This window comes from Narcine bancroftii, chromosome 5 (assembly GCF_036971445.1).
Source record: "Narcine bancroftii isolate sNarBan1 chromosome 5, sNarBan1.hap1, whole genome shotgun sequence".
NCBI classification, from domain to species: domain Eukaryota; kingdom Metazoa; phylum Chordata; class Chondrichthyes; order Torpediniformes; family Narcinidae; genus Narcine; species Narcine bancroftii.
In genome coordinates this window covers 143,753,531-143,768,021 of record NC_091473.1, presented here as the reverse complement: position 1 = coordinate 143,768,021, position 14,491 = coordinate 143,753,531, and the positions used below count along the sequence as shown (strand labels likewise).

At 36.2% G+C, this 14,491-nt stretch overlaps 1 protein-coding gene across 2 annotated transcripts in view; it reads left to right on the top strand.

The window, feature by feature from the left end:
* The window catches only part of usp33 (ubiquitin specific peptidase 33), a 126,590-nt gene that overhangs the window by 91,664 nt on the left and 20,435 nt on the right, over positions 1 to 14,491 (top strand). For both annotated transcript variants that reach the window (XM_069939308.1, XM_069939307.1), the window contains one exon: positions 10,426 to 10,528. In XM_069939308.1, the coding sequence (XP_069795409.1) occupies positions 10,426 to 10,528 (103 nt within the window). The remainder of the gene's footprint in view (positions 1 to 10,425; positions 10,529 to 14,491) is intronic.

Genomic DNA, 14,491 nt, shown 5'->3' with positions numbered 1-14,491 from the left:
ACCTCGGGGCAAACAAGAACTTGATATTGGAGCCCAAGGATTTTCCAGTGGGCAGAGTTATCCCACCATAAAAGTAAGGTTGGGGTGTTAATTATTAACTGCTTAAGGAAACAAAGCTGATGGGCTGCAGATAAAGTGCTAGGGAATGGATTGAACTTGCATATTAACCCATGTGACTAACTCTTCTTAGCATCTGTAAGTACCTTCGATTAAGTCTAGTCCAAACAAATTAAGCACCTAAATTTCAGTAAAATTGCCTTGTCTCGATCATTTCATTTGTATTAGGACAAAATAGGAGTTGATACTACAAGCATTAATATCCCAGACACCTTTAAAAACTGTTAAAAGTATGTCTACTCTTAGCTGTGCCATGGTCTTATGACCTATTTCTTAATGATTAACCATCGGAAAACTGCAGCAACATTAGTTATATTGCAGTAATAAGAACATCTTTCAGCAGTATTAGCCACTTGTGAACATGGTTGCCCTCTTCAACTTCACGCTTCACTTATTATGAGTTCAAATGACATCAACAATACAGGTAAAAGATGAGTATTAATTTGGTCATCTCTAGGATTGCAGTCTTTGAAATCATGTGATAGTACTGGGGGCTTCATCAACACCATACAGGCCAAAGCAACTTGCTTAACTGGCATCCCATCAAATATTCTAATGGTTTAATTCCCTCCACCACGAGCTCATGGTTCAAGTTTATTAGCATCTGATTGTCCATGTACAACCTGACAAAACAGCGTCTCTCCAGATCCTGGTGCACACCCAATACACAGGACATAATGATCAAAATTATCTTCATAATAATCAAATAATAATAAGAATGATTATTTAGTACATAAATAATTAAAATAAATATGTATAAATATTTGGGATGGTTTACATGTTTACAGAATATTATTCATCAATCTCACAGCCTGGGGGAGGAAGCTATTCCTAGCCTGGCAGTTCTGATTTTGATGCTCCTGCACCAGCCTCTTGATGGTACTGGATTAAAGATACTGTGCACTGATAGAAAGGATCTTCTATAATTCCTTGAGCCCGATTTAGACAGCGCTTCCAGTAAATGCCTTCTGTAGAGGAAAGTGAGATTGAAGTGATCCTCTCGGCTGTTTTAATGATGTTGTGTTGAGACTTCTGGTCCAATACTTTGCAGCGACCAGCCCACATAATGATGCTGGCAGACAGGCAGAACACTCTCAATTGTGTTCCTGGAGAGGAGTCATGTGATGGAGTAGTGGCCGGTCAGGGAATTCCAGCCCTCTCGGAAAAGTTGAAAAAAACGCACAAAACACAAGGGTACAAGAGTAAAAATTAAAACAAAATAAAAATAAAGGTGAGAAGAAAATGGCAGCGAAGAGAGAAAAGTTGAAAACAACGGGAAGAAGAGAAGATGAAAGAACGTTGGAAGAAGGTGAAGGCCTTACCCGTACGAGGAGGCCCGCCGCGGAGGGAGAAGCCCGCTCCCTCAGGTCAGTGGATGTCCCGGGCTCGGGACTACAAAAATGGCTCGCAGAGCCGAGTAAAAGTGCGCAACTGCGCATGCGCATGAAAAAAAACACACTGACGGGAGGGGGGAACAGCTGCAGAGTCGATCTCCACAGCTGAGAGAGACACCGGCAACACAGCAGCAGGTGCAGAACACAGAAAATAACGACAAGAAGAAAGAAGAGGGTAAAAAGAAAACAAGGAAACAACAGATGGTCAACCCAGAGGAAGAAGAAGAAGAACAGAAAGAAGTGGAAGAAGAAGAGAAAGGCAAGACAATGGATGTATCTTTTTTTAAAGAATATATGGAATCAGTGAAAGAATGGCAATTACAAGAATTTAATGAGATAAAAAGAAGAATTAAGAATGCAGAAGAAAAAATGAATAAAATGGAAATGGCCAAGTCAGAGATAGGAAAAAGAGTGGAAAATATGGAAGAACGAGAAACAATTGTAGAAATGGAAGTAGAGGACTTAAAAGAGAAATTAGAAGTATCTAATTAAAAAGTTAAAGAGGCACATGAGCTGTTAGCTCAGAAGATAGATATAATGGAAAACTATAATAGAAGAAATAATATAAAGATAGTGGGCCTTAAGGAAGATGAAGAAGGCAAGAATATGAGAGAATTTATAAAAGACCAGGGTCCTAGGAAGACCAGAATTACAGGAAGAAATGGAAATAGAGAGGGCACATAGAACATTAGCCCCTAAACCACAACCGCAGCAAAAACCAAGATCCATTTTAGTAAAATTTTTAAGATATACAACAAGAGAAAATATATTGGAGAAAGCAATGAAGAAAATAAGAGAAGACAAAAAGCCACTGGAATACAAAGGTCAAAAAAAAATTTTCTATCCAGACATAAGTTTTGAACTCCTGAAGAAGAGGAAGGAGTTCAATACAGCAAAAACGATCTTATGGAAAAAAGGATATAAATTTATGTTAAAGTACCCAGAGGTACTTAAAATAGTTATTCCAGGGCAACAAAACAGACTATTCTCGGATCCAGAGGAAGCATGAAAATTTGCAGAACAACTACAAAACAAGCAAAGAGATGAAGACATGTAATGAGAGTAAAAATGACCACGAATTATATGTATGTGTGTATATGGGTATACATATATATATATATATATATATATATATATATATTCGCGCAAACAGAGGAACTACTGACATGGTCTTTGCCCTCAGACAGCTCCAAGAAAAGTGCAGAGAACAAAACAAAGGACTCTACATCACCTTTGTTGACCTCACCAAAGCCTTCGACACCGTGAGCAGGAAAGGGCTTTGGCAAATACTAGAGCGCATCGGATTCCCCCCAAAGTTCCTCAACATGGTTATCCAACTGCACGAAAACCAACAAGGTCTGTAAGGTAAAACATCATGAGATGGGAATGTGTAAGGAGTTACCCTGTACAGGGCTGTAACAAGATGTGAATGCATCCTTGTACTTACAAGATAAGAGAGACATTGATGGATTGAGAGGCAGGAAGCTAGCAGGGAAAGGATAGCAACAGTTTTAGTCATTGGACAAGTAATGATATGATGATGTTCTAAGCACGTATCCAAGGGTATAAAAAATCACCATTTTGCTGATAACGGCAGAATGCATTCTCCGACTAACATTGTTAGTTGCAAGTGTTACAATCCGGTAATAAAGAACAAAGAACCCTGATTTCGACTCAGTCTGGTGTTTGTCTCACTCATTCATGAACAAAGCAGACCTAACAGGTCGGGTCAGATACAGCAATGAGCTCTCTGAACCCTTCTCCATTAACAATGGCGTGAAGCAAGGCTTTGTTCTCGCACCAACCCTCTTTTCAATCTTCTTCAGCATGATGCTGAACCAAGCCATGAAAGACCCCAACAATGAAGACGCTGTTTACATCCGGTACCGCATGGATGGCAGTCTCTTCAATCTGAGGCGCCTGCAAGCTCACACCAAGACACAAGAGAAATTTGTCCGTGAACTACTCTTTGCAGACGATGCCGCTTTAGTTGCCCATTCAGAGCCAGCTCTTCAGCGCTTGACGTCCTGCTTTGCGGAAACTGCCAAAATGTTTGGCCTGGAAGTCAGCCTGAAGAAAACTGAGGTCCTCCATCAGCCAGCTCCCCACCATGACTACCAGCCCCCCCACATCTCCATCGGGCACACAAAACTCAAAACGGTCAACCAGTTTATCTATCTCGGCTGCACCATTTCATCAGATGCAAGGATCGACAATGAGATAGACAACAGACTCGCCAAGGCAAATAGCGCCTTTGGAAGACTACACAAAAGAGTCTGGAAAAACAACCAACTGAAAAACCTCACAAAGATAAGCGTATACAGAGCCGTTGTCATACCCACACTCCTGTTCGGCTCCGAATCATGGGTCCTCTACCGGCATCACCTACGGCTCCTAGAACGCTTCCACCAGCGTTGTCTCCGCTCCATCCTCAACATCCATTGGAGCGCTTTCATCCCTAACGTCGAAGTACTCGAGATGGCAGAGGTCGACAGCATCGAGTCCACGCTGCTGAAGATCCAGCTGCGCTGGGTGGGTCACGTCTCCAGAATGGAGGACCATCGCCTTCCCAAGATCGTGTTATATGGCGAGCTCTCCACTGGCCACCGTGACAGAGGTGCACCAAAGAAAAGGTACAAGGACTGCCTAAAGAAATCTCTTGGTGCCTGCCACATTGACCACCGCCATTGGGCTGATATCGCCTCAAACCGTGCATCTTGGCGCCTCACAGTTTGGCGGGCAGCAACCTCCTTTGAAGAAGACCGCAGAGCCCACCTCACTGACAAAAAGACAAAGGAGGAAAAACCCAACACCCAACCCCAAGCAACCAATTTTCCCTTGCAACCGCTGCAACCGTGTCTGCCTGTCCCGTATCGGACTGGTCAGCCACAAACGAGCCTGCAGCTGAAGTGGACTTTTACCCCCTCCATAAATCTTCGTCCGCGAAGCCAAGCCAAAGAAAAAAGAATATATATATATATATATATATTATATATATATGTATATAGATGTGTCTGTGTATACATGAGTGTATCCGTATTTAGAGGAAAATATATAGAGTATAGACAAGAATTAATAAGGGAATGAAAGGGAATAGAGGGAATAAGGAGGGAATTAAAAGAGTGACCTTTGTTCTATATGAAAATTGAAATCTTTTCCGGGGGGGGGCTGGGTGGGGAGGAGTTACGGTCACTGCAAAATCAGTTGATGCTTGCGAGTGAATTCGCAAATCCAAATGGAGAGGGGAGATGTGGTTGCCCGACAAGGGATAAAGGACAACTCAGGAGGGGGAGGGGAGAATGGGGTTAAAGAAGTTTTAAATAGGAGAATAAGGAAAATGTTTGATGTTTTAGAAATGTTGTTTTATAAAGTGTTCAAAACAAGAAAGCAGAAATGGATAAGAAGGAAAGGTGATGATGGAGAAACGGAAAGGGAAGATAAACAAAGTATGGAATGGCGGCTACGTTGAACTATATGACTTTAAATATTAACGGAATACATAACCAAATCAAAAGGAAGAAACTACTAAATTTTCTGAAAAAAGAAAAAATTGATATAGCATTTGTGCAAGAAACACATTTAACTGAATTGGAGCACAAGAAATTAAAGAGAGATTGGGTAGGACATGTAACAGCAGTGTCGTATAATTCAAAAGCAAGAGGAGTAGCTATATTAATCAGTAAAAATATACCAATTAAAATAGAAGAGGAAGTAATAGATCCAGCAGGGAGATATGTAATGATAAAATGTAAGATATATTCGGAGTTTTGGAATCTACTCAATGTATATTCACCTAACGAAGAAGATCAAAAGTTAATGCAAGATATTTTTTTGAAGATAGCAGATACACAAGGGAACATATTAATAGGAGGGGATTTCAACCTTAATTTGGATTCAAATATGGATAAAACTGGGAAAAAAATTAACAGAAAGAACAAAGTAACCAAATTTATAATTAAATCGATGGAACAAATGCAACTTTTGGATATATGGAGGAAACAACACCCAAAGGAAAAGGAATATTCATATTATTCGGGTAGACATAAAACATACTCAAGAATAGACCTATTTCTGTTATCAGCTCGTATGCAAGATAGAGTAAGAAAAACAGAATATAAAGCTAGAATATTATCGGACCATTCACCCTTGATATTGACAACAGAGTTAGAGGACATCCCTCCAAGAATGTATAGATGGAGATTAAACTCCATGCTACTTAAAAGGCAGGATTTTAGAGAATTAATTGAAAGACAAATTAAAATGTACTTTGAAATAAATACGGAATCAGTGAAAGATAAGTTTATACTATGGGATGCAATGAAACCATTCATTAGAGGGCAAATAATAAGTTATGTAACCAAGATGAAGAAGGACTATAATCGGGAAACAGAGCAGTTGGAAAGGGAAATAGTAAATATAGAAAAAAAATTAGCAATGAAGGAAGATACAACTAAAAGAAGAGAATTGGGAGATAAAAAAATAAAATATGAAACACTACAAACATAAGGTGGAGAAGAATATAATGAAGACAAAACAGAAATATTATGAACTAGGTGAAAAAACGCACAAAATTCTAGCATGGCAGCTTAAGACAGAACAAGCTAAGAAAATGGTATTGGCATCAAGGAAAAAAGACAAACAAATCACATATAATCCTACGGAGATTAATGAAAACTTCAGAGAATTCTACGAACAATTATACCAAACTGAAAACGAAGGGAAAGAAGGCAAAATAGATGAATTTTTAACTAAAATTGAACTCCCAAAATTACAAATAGAGGAACAAAATAAATTAACAGAACCATTTGAAATAGTAGAAATACAAGAGATAATAAAAAAACCTACCAAATAATAAAACACCAGGAGAGGATGGATTCCCAATAGAATTCTGTAAAACATTTAAAGATTTATTAATTCCTCCCCTCCTGGAAGTAATCAACCAGATTGACAAAACACAAAGCTTACCAGATTCATGTAAAACAGCAATAATTACAGTAATACCAAAGCAAGGGAAAGATCCACTCGCACCAGCGTCATAAAGACCAATATCATTACTTAACACAGATTATAAGATAATAGCTAAACTATTAGCAAACAGATTAGCAGATTATGTACCTAAAATGGTAAATCTAGACCAAACTGGATTTATTAAAAAAAGACGGACAACAGACAATATTTGTAAATTTATTAACTTAATTCATGCAGTAGAAGGGAGTAAAGCGCCAACAGTAGCAGTTGCTTTAGATGCAGAGAAGGCCTTTGACAGAGTAGAATGGAATTATTTATTCAAAGTATTGCAAAAATTCAGTTTACCAGAGAAGTATATTAATTGGATTAAAGCATTATATAAGGGGCCATTGGTGAAAGTGACAGTAAATGGATATATATCAAAGCAATTTAATTTAAGCAGATCAACAAGGCAGGGATGCCCACTATCACCCTTATTGTTCGCGTTAGCTATAGAACCACTAGCAGAATTGATAAGAACAGAAAATAATATAAAAGGAATAAAAATAAAAGATAAGGAATATAAAATCAGTCTATTTGCGGACGATGTTATAGTATACTTAACAGAACCAGAACTATCAATAAAAGAATTATATAAGAAATTGAAGGAATATGGAGAAGTGTCGGGTTACAAGATTAACGTAAATAAAAGTGTAGCAATGCCAATGAATAATGTGGATTTCTCAAAATTTAAGAAGGAATCACCATTCAGATGGCAAATGCAAGCAATAAGATACCTAGGTATACAAATAAATAAAAACCTTGGCCATCTATAGAAGCTCAATTATTATCCACTAATGAAAAAATTACAGGGTGATTTAGAGCATTGGAAAGATTTACCACTAACACTAATAGGAAGGATAAACTGCATTAAAATGAACATTTTCCCAAGGATACTATACCTATTTCAGGCATTGCCAATACACTTGACAGAGAAATTCTTCAAGGAGTTAAAGAAAATAATAAGGAAATTTTTATGGAAAGGGGGGAAACCGAGGATAGCACTAGATAAATTAACAGAATGGTATAAACAAGGAGGCTTACAATTGCCAAACTTTAAAAATTATTATAGAGCCGCACAATTAAGATACCTATCAGATTTTTATCAAACAAGGGAAAAGCCAGATTGGACTAGATTAGAATTAGATAAAATAGGGGAAAAGACACCTGAACACATATTATATAAATGGGATGAAAAATTGGTACAACATAGGAGTTCTCCAGTATTACATCATCTGCTCAATATTTGGAAGAAGATTCATGTAGAAAGGAATAAAACAAATTACCAATTACCAAAACTAATAATGACGCAAAATCAGTTACTCCCTTGTACAATAGATAACCTTTCCTTTAGAGAATGGGAGAAAAAAGGGATCAAAAGAATAGAAAATTGTTTTTCATGAAATAGATTATTATCCTTTGAACAAATGAAGGATAAATATAATATAACTCAAGATACAGTGTTGGCATATTACCAATTGAGATCCTACTTGAAGGACAAATTAGGAAGTAGTCTGAGGTTACCAGAGGGAAGTAACTTTGAATATGTGATTACAGATACAATGACAATCAAAAGATTTATAACAAATATGTATATTAAACTGCAGGAAAAGGAGAATGAGGAAACAAATGGTAAAACTAAACAAAAATGGGAACAAGATTTAAATATAAAAGTAAAGAAGGAAACATGGGAGAAGTTATGCTCTGGAATGATGAGAAATTCAATAAATACGAGGTTACGTATGATACAAAATAATTGGATACACAAGCTATACATTACACCTCAAAAGTTAAATAAATGTGACCCAAAAGTATCTGACAGATGTTTTCGTTGTAAAAAAGAAATGGGAACAACAATTCATGCAATCTGGACATGTGAGAAAGTAGAAAAATTTTGGGAAGATCTAAACCAGATATTAAATAAAATTACAGAAAACAATATACCAAAAAACCCAGAGATCTTCCTCCTAAGTAACATAAAAAATAAAGAATTTGGACTTGATTTGGATGGTGCACAAAAAAGATTTGTTATGATAGCTCTAGCCGTAGCAAAAAAATATATTATGTCAACCTGGAAATTGGAAGATAATTTGAGAATACAACAATGGTATCTAGAAATGAATAAATGTATTCCATTAGAAAAAAATAACATATAATTTAAGAAATAATATTGAAATATTTGAACAAATATGGGAGCCATACATGAAACACAATAGAGAGAACCTACCGGGGACATTTACCACCTAAATTAATGAAAGGAGAAGGAAATGAAAAGAATTGACTCAGTGGAATTTCTTGTTTATTTTTATTGAATGACAACATTGTTTGACTGGTTTAATGTGTCTTAGATTTTGTACTTTAAATGAATGGGGGGGGGGAGGTAGGGAGGGTGGGTTGGGGGGGAGGTAGGGAGGGTGGGATGGGAGGAGGGAGGGGGAGAAAATGACACTGTATATATTTGAAAAGGAAAATGTATGTATCTTGGTCAGTGTGGTTTATGGTGTGAAAAATAAAAAATTAAAAAAAACAAATTGTGGTCCTGTGAAAGATTGTCAGGATGGGGGCCAGTAGCCTTGCCCTCCTCAACCTCTTTGGAAAATGTAGATGCTACTGTGCCTTCCTGACTCATGAGGAGGTGTTATGAATCCAGGATAGGTCATCCCTTGTATGCATGCCAAGGAACTTTGTTTACTTTACATGACAGAACTATTGATTTATATGGAGAATACTAGAGTGGTTGCTGTATATGCGATCTCAAATCAAATGCTATTGTCATGTAATAAAACTGAAATGCAATGTTACACAAAATTGCCTTTCGTCTGCAATAAGGCAAAGATTTGCCATTTCCATTACCCTGCTTACAATCAGAGAAAGAGAAGAGAGTCCTCCAGAATCACTGTACCCGTGGGTTCGCCTCCAGTGGTCCCACAGCCGCATAAGACTCCAGTTCAGTTGAAACCAGCAGTCCAACACCAGATCCAAGCCTCCAGAGCCCTTCTTGCCCTCATTTCTTTCTCAAATCCTGGTTACAATACTTGGTTCTGATGGCCCAGTGTCCAGCAGCCCACAGCCTCGTGTAAGTTGACCTCAAGTCACCAGCAGCCCACAGCCTGTGTGGATTCCTTGCCTGCAAGTTGGCAACAGCTTGCTGCCTGTGTGTGTGTGTCCTTCAACAGAGCTGCTGATTGCTTGAATTTCATATAACAGAGTTTTACTGTATTTCAAAGAAGAGCAAGAGCCTTCTTTATGCCAACCTGGGCCAGTAGTTAAATTTAAATCTTTTAATTTTTAAAAATGTTTACAAATTTTCGACATACAGCATGGTAACAGGCCTTTCAGCCACGAGCCTGTGCCACCCAATTGCACCCAAATGACCAACTACACCCCGCCCATTACATTTTTGAACGGTGGGAGGAAATCGGAGCACCTGGAGGAAACCCATGCAGACATGGGGAGAACGTACAATCTCCTTAAAGACAGCATGGGTTTCCTTCCTTGGTCCCATTCGCTGGCGCTGTAACAGCATTGCGCTAACCACTACATTAGCTGTGCTGCCCCAACTTTCTTTTAGAATTAATTATCTTTTCATTATTGCATTGCTCCTTGTAGAAAACATGTTCTGAACATCGTCTCCAATATAGCCTGCAGCAATGCCTAAAAAGTTTATATGTTTTCCCCATGTCTGTGTGAGTTCCTCCCACCATTCAAACGTAGGGGGTGTAGGTTAATTGGGTGTATATGTTTAAATTTATACACTAAATCTGTTGAAAAGTACATTGGGACATCCTTAATTGTGAAAGGCAGAAAATGTTTCCAGGCCTTTTGTTCTCAGTGCTGTTTTGCATCAGATCTTTCCCATTTGTGCAGTCCATCAGTAAACGATGCAAATTCTGTTTTTAACCTACAGTTAAACAAAGCTTTCCAAGAAGAAGAAGCACCTCCAGTTATTTACTGTATTAGCATGCAGTGGTTTAGAGAATGGGAAGGATTTGTCAAGGGCAAGGAACATGGTACGTGCATCTCATTATTGACAGCATGAAATTCTTGTTAACAAATTGTAGTTTGTTCCATTTAATTTTTTTAAATTTTATTTAAGAATTTTATAAAACGTTACAAAAAAAGACAATGTACAAATACAATAAAAACAGAAAAAAAGGTATAATATCCCCCCCCATTCCCCTCCCTCCCTCTACTCACCTACACTATTTCAGCTCTCTTCCCCCACCCCTTGGAACCTTACAGGTAAAAAAAATTTTTACATTTAAAATTAATTAATCAACGTGCCAACTTTTGAGATCTATAGCCATACATTCCAAATACAAACTCCACATTTTAACCAAAAAAATTATTTTGCAAATTATGTTTTTTTCCCAGGTATAAACACGATTGCAGTTCACTATGCCATCTTTGTATGTTCAATTTTACATCATCTTTCCAAGTTATTGCAATATATTTTCTTGCAACCGCTAATCCTAACCACAAAAACGCCAATTGTGACTTATCAGCCAATCCCGGAATAACAGCATTCATATAGCCCAATAAACACATCCATGGATCCATTTGAAAATCAATTTTGAAAAAATCTCTCAAAAATTTTATAACTTTTTCCCAAAAAAATTTAACTTTCTTAAATGTCCATACAGAGTGCATAAATATACCTGTCTTTTCTCCACACCTAAAACACAAATATGTTAAACTAAACCCATATTTCTTCAGCTTCTCAGGAGTCAAATATAATTGATGGATAAAATTATAATTAACCATACTCTATCTCACATTAATTAGTTTTGTAACACTATCAATACACATATTTGACCATTTCTCCCAAGACAATTCAATATTTAAATCTTTTCCCATTTCTCCTTTGTCTTATATACCCCAACTTTCTCCATCTTGCAACAATCTATACATAACCGATATAAACCCTTTTGTTTCCTTATGAACCATTAAATTCTCAAACTTAGATTGACTTGGTAAAATCAAATCCGTACCAAATTGTATTTGCAAAAAATCTCGAACTTGATAATAAGCCAAAAAATAATTTGTAGAAATACCAAATTTCTCTTGTAATTTATTAAATGTAGAAAATTTACCTGCCTGTTACAAGATCAAACCAGCAATCACAAAGAAGGCATATCACACAGGGGTAAAGATGAACGATTACATTATTAACTAAAAAATTCACCTTCAAACTTGTATTTTCAACCAGCCCACAGAAAAACAGACATAAAACACACAAGACTCACAAAACTTCGATCTCAACTGAAGCAAAGATCATAAACAAAATTCAGTATGTTTGGTAAACTGAAGCCAAAAGATCTTTGAGAGAGAGAGAGAGAGCACAAAATTCAAAGTTGTCTTGTGTTACTTGCAGAGAGAGGAACAACTGGCTTGGACCGGATCTTTCTGGCTGCCTTCGGAATGTTCATCTTTTTTGAAATCCAAACATTCTAAACTGTTCTCCAGACTATGACTCATGCTCTGGGCCTCCTTCCACTCCACAGCACCCCCCAGTGGTGGTTTATCATCCAAGTCCAGAAATTTCTAGATCATTTTCTGCACATGCTCAGTCTATCTCCCACTCTTTCAGCAGTCCACCTTCACCTTGGCTCTCTAAGGCAAACTGTCACTTTTTAAAATAAAACCATACAACACATAGGCCAATACACAACACAGAACTCTGTAACATGCCTCAAAATAATCTTGTATAGTAGTTATTCCTTTCAATTTCCAATTTTTCAAATAAAGATTACTTAAAGAAAACTGAATTAATTTATTCAAATGCAACGGTGCTTTAACTGAAATTTTCTCTTTAGAACGTATAAGTTGATCTCACTTGTACCAAATGTCCAATATATGCCTTAATACTGGTAATTTATATTTTTGTAACAATAAAGGATTCCATTTATAAATAAATTGACTCATTTCTTTTTCAAAAATTTGATCCAATTCAACTTTGGCCCACACAGGTGGTTGTTGAACATCAAATTTCAATTGTGCCGCTTCATAATAATTTTGAAAATGTGGTAATTGAAGTCCTCCCCATTCATATCGCCATGTTAATTTATTCATAGAAACCTTAGATAATTTACCCTTCCACAAAAATAATCAAATTACTTTATAATTCTTTAAAAAATTTATTTGGTATCATACATGGAATAGATTGAAAAAGATATTGTATACGGGGATAAATATTCATTTTAATACAATTTACTCTCCCAATTAAAGTTAATGGCAAGTCTTTCCATTTTTTTAAGTCAATTTTAATCTTGTTTAACAATGATATATAATTCAAAATATATAGCTCCTGATATTCTCTATTAACTACAACTCCTAAATACTTAATTTTATTAGACCATTTAAATTCAATAATCTGTTTACAATCTGTATAATCCTCATCTGATATAGCTAATTGTTCACTTATCTCCCAATTAACTTTATATCCTGAAAATATACCATCTTTTTTTTTTTTTTTTTAAATTTTTTTATTTTTCACACCATAAATCACAATAGCCATGATATACACTTTTTCTTTTCCACACATTTACAGTGACTTTTTCTCCCTCCCCCCTCCCTCCTCCCAAGCCACCCCCCCACCCCCCCCCCCCTCATCCATTTTAGGTATACAATCTAGGTTGCATTAATTCAGTTAGTCAATGTTGTCATTCAACAAAAATACACCAGAAATTCTACTGAGTCCATTCTTTTCTTTTCTTCTCCTTCCATCAACTTAGGTAATGTTTGTTCCCGGTAGGTTTTCGCTATTGTATTTAATGTAAGGCTCCCATACTTGTTCGAATATTTCAATATTATTTCTTAAACTATATGTTATTTTTTCTAATGGAATACATTTATTCATTTCTATATACCATTGTTGTATTTTCAAATTATCTTCCATTTTCCAGGTTGACATAATACATTTTTTTGCTACGGCTAGGGCTATCTTGACAAATCTTTTTTGTGCATCTTCCAAGTCAATTCCAAATTCTTTATTTTTTATGTTACTTAGGAGAAAGATCTCTGGATTCTTTGGTATATTGTTTTCTGTTATTTTATTTAATATCTGATTGAGATCATCCCAAAATTTTTCTACTCTCTCACATGTCCAGATTGCATGAATTGTTGTTCCCCTTTCTTTTTTACATCGAAAACATCTATCAGATACTGTTGGGTCCCATTTATTTAACTTTTGCGGTGTAATGTATAGTCTGTGTAACCAATTATATTGTATCATACGCAGCCTCGTATTTATTGTATTTCTCATCGTTCCAGAGCATAACTTCTCCCATGTTTCCTTTTTTATCTTTATATTTAAATCTTGTTCCCATTTTTGTTTAGTTTTACCATTTGTTTCCTCATTCTCCTTTTCTTGCAGTTTAATATACATATTTTTTATAAATCTTTTGATTAACATTGTATCTGTAATCACATATTCAAGGTTACTTCCCTCTGGTAAACTCAAGTTGCTTCCTAATTTATCTTTCAAGTAGGATCTCAGTTGGTAATATGCCAGCGCTGTATCTCCAGTTATATTGTACTTATCTCTCATTTGTTCAAAGGATAAGAATCTACTTCCTGAAAAACAATTTTCTATTCTTTTAATCCCTTTTTTTTCCCATTTTCTAAAGGCAAGGTTGTCTATTGTAAAAGGGAGTAGCATATTTTGCGTCAATATTAGTTTTGGTATTTGGTAATTTATTTTATTTCTTTCTACATGAATCTTCTTCCATATATTGAGGAGATGGTGTAATACTGGAGAAGTTCTATGTTGTACCAATTTTTCGTCCCATTTATATAATATGTGTTCAGGTATCTTTTCCCCTATTTTATCTAATTCTAGTCTCGTCCAGTCTGGTTTTTCCCTTGTTTGATAAAAATCTGATAGGTACCTTAATTGTGCGGCTCTATAATAATTTTTGAAGTTTGGCAATTGTAAGCCTCCTTGTTTATACCATTCTGTTAATTTATCTAGT